We start from the raw sequence: 4,759 nt of genomic DNA, 5'->3' as shown, positions 1-4,759 counted from the left end.
TAACCAGTTGCCCCACTTGCAATTGGCAAATATTTGCTGTCTCTTTTTAGTTTACCATACTAAATTCTACACAGATGTTTTTTTTTATGTAAACACCAACAGGACTTTGCATAGAGGAAATGTACTGAAAGGCCACATTTTGCTGACTTCTCGGAGATGTTCCAACATCATACACACATTGAGCTTTCCAAGAGTTCATACCCTTTGAACTTTTTCACATCTGTTACAAATAAAATTGTCAGTATATCTTACTTAGGTGTTATTTGACAGGCCCACATAAATTAATTAGAACATAAAAGCAGAAGCAATAGTCTACATGGTTTTAATTTTTTTTTTTTTTTTTTACACATTACAAATGGTGGTATGCATTATTATTACATCTAGTTAAGCTCACCTTGGTTTAATGTCTCTACAACTTCATCCCCTGTTCTTTGAACTTAATTACGCTGTTTATTTGCTAATCACAGTCAGCCAAATCCATATCCTAGTCACACCAGATTTTACTTGCAAAAATATTTGCAAAGCCTCTATTTTTCTTCTAATTGAGAGCCATCCACTTGGTTATACCAGTCTATCCCATGGTTCAACTTTCACAACACACTGCTAATCAACCCCGTTTTGTTTGATAGGGTTTGTTTTACTATGTTGACTCATTCTCTGCAGGGACCCCTGGTCAGGCTGAACTTATGAAGCATGAAGAAAACCACTGTTTCAAAGGACAGCTGAGAGAGACAGAAGAACACAAGAAGGTCCTTTTTTCTTTTTTCTTTTTGAAAAGCTCATTATTCCTCAAGTTTGCCTCCGCCTGAAAAACACCCCTCCTCTACCTTATTTCATTTTTTTCAGCTGCCTACTCCCCGCCCTCCATTTCCCCTCAAGCCCACGCTGTGCGACTCAGTGACTACCACTTTTCTGCGAGGGCACCGCCTCCATTTTCTCACTGGCTCTTTCGTTCCCTCATCCCTGACGCTGAGCCCTCCTTTCCTTTCCCCACCCCTCTCTTTCTCCACTGAATATCTCTTCATTGCTGGCTGCACAGTCTGCTCATAGCCAAAGGACCCCTCTCACACCGATCCAAGCTTTAAACCCGACCTTTTCCCTGGAAAACTCAGACATTGCTCCAGAGGACCTTATTGCTCAAACCTAAAGGTATTGAAAATAGCCTCTGTGTCCATATTTTATCATCTACTGTATAACTCAGAAGCAGAGCTTCTGTTTTTGAATTGACCTGCCTGTCTAAGCCAAACTGTACACGTGTGTGCAGAAAAGGAAGTTTGCAAATTCTTTACAGCTGCCAGTAGAATGCTGGTGTTTCACTCAGAATGCAGTTTTGTCTTGACTTGGATGTTAAAACATCTTTTATACACCGGATTTCTATCTGTCTTGGTTTTAAGATTGTTTCTGTCAGACACAACAGCAGTCAGAAAAGTTGTAATTTAACACAGATAACTTGTTTTTGTGCTTGCTCCATGTTTCATCTAACAAAACTTCTTGTCTGTGTCGCATTGTGACATTTTCATTGATATTTACGTCATTGTTTTGAGCAGGTAACTACTAATCCTTTAACCAAAGGAGAGGTGTGACACTCGGGAGCAACAGGACTTGAACCTAGTCATCAGCGCATCTGTAGTGTTTCCGTCACTGCGGAGGCCTGCTTGTGAACAACAGCTCTACAGATTCCAGCCACAAATATGACTCAAAGCAATGGAGAGAATCCACAGAGGAGCCGCAGTGGTCTTCACCAAATCCGAGCCGGGATCCAGTCCAGGTCGCTGCTCGCCAAGAAGAGAGTGGAGAACATCAAGAAGGACGAAGTGAAGGGGTTCTTCATGAAAAATGCTTTTGTCATTCTAACCATCATTGCTGTTATTACAGGTAAGGAATAAATTATCTAGGGATTGCTTTTCTCTTGGACCACTGAATGGTTTATGTTCTGGGCTCTCTGAGCAATTTAATTAATTACAAGTGAGACCTCATCATTCCTTGTAAAAATTCCCCACATAATGGACCAAAGACCTAACACAGTCAGCGCTGATGGATTTAACAGACTAGTCTTTCCTTGACCCCATGCCTGACCTTTGAATTCTCTCTACTGACCCCTGACTTCTGCCCAGGAGGAGGTGAAGCTGACCCGACTAAAGCAAGGGACATCTGCAGCTAGAAATACACCAAGTCAGATTTAAATTTAGGATGTTTGTCAGATTTCACAATCTGTCAGCTGGAACTGTCAATATATTTGTGGTGGAGTGAACAATTGACTAATTGGATAGAAATAGACATGTGACTTGTTCTGGTTGAACACTGTTGCTCGACTCTTTCTGGTCCTGAGTAGAATATCATAATTTACCACTTCTTCCTCCACATCTGATCTCCCTGCAGGCATAATCCTGGGATTTTCTCTGCGTCCATACAAACTGTCTTACCGTGAAGTGAAGTACTTCTCCTTTCCTGGAGAGCTGCTGATGAGAATGCTCCAGATGCTGGTGCTGCCGTTGCTGGTCTCGAGTCTTATCACAGGTATTATAAAACAGCTTTGTGTAACAACAAGTTGGATCAGAAAGAGGACGTGCATTCATTTGACAAGAAAAAACTAATTGGAAGTGTTGCTGGATGCTTGTTATATCTTGACTTGTTTGTATTAGTAAAAAGGTTTTAGTGTGGAAAAGAAACACAAGTTCATAAAAAGAAAAGATTGCATGTACACTATGGGGTAGATGACAAAATATTTAAAATGCCTTCTTTTTACATAGCACATCAACAGTGACACTAGAACAATGTTAACCAGCTAGGGGGCCATCCGGGCCATTGTCTGATGAGGCACACATTCCTGGTCTGTGTTATTTTAACAAGCTGACTGAACAATCCACCCTGCTGAAATCACTAAATACATCTCATTTCATCGGATAATAAAGTTAGAAAACCACGGTTCGAAAAATAAATAAATAAGCAATTTATTTTACATAAATAAGAAAAAAGGTAACAGAAAAAGAGACAGATATTGAATGGTGTATTAATAGTTTTTTTCATGTGCTGCCCTCATTTGATCCTTTTTTTTTTTTTTCTACCAGCATCTCAATGTTAATGTAGTAAAACTGATCACCCTCAAAGCTTGTTTAATGTAAAAAGTGTTGTCCGTGACTGCACCTGGTTTAAATACTCAGTAACACACATCCACAGATCTACTCCCACGGTCCTTCGTTTAACCTTTTTATCTCACAACTTAAAGACAACGCAACATGCTCCTCCGTCGCCTCGTATTAACGGTATTGTATTTCTCTCATCCAACCTTCTCTGTGTCTCCTCTGCATGACTCCACAGCTTACTTCTCATTTTGTCGTTAGAAAATCCTCCTGTTTCTGTCAACAACTCCTTTTACATTTCGTTCTTTGACTTTTGAGCTTTGTCTTTGGATGAAGCCCTTCTGTTGTGAAACACCACAGATGCCTGCTTGTTTATTATTCTGCGGCTCCACCGATCTATAAGTACATTACAAGCGGTAAAGTGAGCCAGATATTTTGTTAAGCCAACATGCTTTGTTGCTATCAAGGTGGATGAGCTCATAAGCGACATCCAAACATGTTGACTTGCAGTTCTGTTCTGAATCACATGTTTGACCTAATAATGGCTTTGATTCGGATGCAACAACAGCAGTTATTCTATTGTGTTTAATGTACGTTACCCAGGTGCTGTTCTGAGCCCTTCCCAGTCGGACCAGTATTTCTGAACAGCAAAAACAGAAGGCGTCCTGGTGAGATTTCTATGGATCGTGGGCTGTTTGTTTGGAAGGAGAAATTGTATTCACTTGTATAATCACCTGGCCAACATTGCCAGGATGCAGCCAGTGGTTAGTTTTACTTAACCCTGACTGACAAATACTGCAGGAGTAAATGTCCGGCTTTTGCAGTGACTGACAGGGAGAGAGCCCGGTCTTCAGTGGGGATGACACAGACGCATCTTATAATAGTCGGCTTTGTGCTACAGCAGAGCATAACATCAGCATCCTGATTTGTTCACAACACATGATCTCAGCCACAACGTGTGGAGATCACAGAAGTACGTCGTTCAGTTTCCAGGTTGTTTGTCTCTGTTTCCAGAAAAGTACACATTATCAGCAGTTACATTACTACAACAGTTTCTTTTGTCTTCAAGTGCTGTTTTCCTTTGTCCATCAAGGCCAATTAGGAGTAATTATTACAGAATGATGTTTTGATTATTGTGATTTTAAAGTAGTAATTATTCCAGTTTTAGAGAGTTAACAAATGCTATATATTCAAATTAATGAATGGATTGCATCCTAGGAGGAATATAATGTACCCCGAATAGTGTTAAGAAATAAATTGTAACTCATAGTTTGTCAAAACCTACAGTATTTGATTTACTAAACCAACAAAAATCAAATTATAGTGAAAAAAGCTGTCTGACATGAAGAAAAAAAACAGAACAAAGGTTATAATAATAAGTAGCATTTTAAAATTGTCATCCAGAGCCACAATTGTATTTAAAGGAGCAATACTATGTAAAATCCACTCTTTTTGAGCTTTACAGCATGTTATAATGCTATAACATGATATAACATACCTGGAGTGTTACCTTGATTCTTTCATGTATGTTTGAGAAAGCCTTAAATCTCCTGCCAGTTCAGCTGTGTAAAATAGTTAGACCTGCTCCTCCTCAGGGCTGCAATTTCCAAGTGGCTCTCCCTCGTGACTCCCCTACTCAGCTCCTTCAGACTAGCCAACTGCAATTAACTGCGCATCAG

At 39.9% G+C, this 4,759-nt stretch overlaps 1 protein-coding gene across 1 annotated transcript in view; it reads left to right on the top strand.

Annotated features, from left to right (window-relative positions):
* The first annotated feature begins 981 nt into the window (after positions 1–981).
* Positions 982–4,759, top strand: part of LOC106953454 (excitatory amino acid transporter 1-like) — a 16,778-nt gene continuing 13,000 nt past the window's right edge. The window contains exons 1-3 of the mRNA XM_015042242.1: positions 982–1,149; positions 1,548–1,875; positions 2,380–2,517. Of these exons, the coding sequence (XP_014897728.1) occupies positions 1,692–1,875; positions 2,380–2,517 (322 nt within the window). The 5' untranslated portion in view covers positions 982–1,149; positions 1,548–1,691. The remainder of the gene's footprint in view (positions 1,150–1,547; positions 1,876–2,379; positions 2,518–4,759) is intronic.

Source organism: Poecilia latipinna, unplaced genomic scaffold (assembly GCF_001443285.1).
Source record: "Poecilia latipinna isolate Pla-1442-1.1 unplaced genomic scaffold, P_latipinna-1.0 Scaffold583, whole genome shotgun sequence".
Classification (NCBI taxonomy): domain Eukaryota; kingdom Metazoa; phylum Chordata; class Actinopteri; order Cyprinodontiformes; family Poeciliidae; genus Poecilia; species Poecilia latipinna.
The sequence above is the reverse complement of the archived record's forward strand: the minus strand, read 5'-3'. Positions and strand labels throughout refer to the sequence as shown.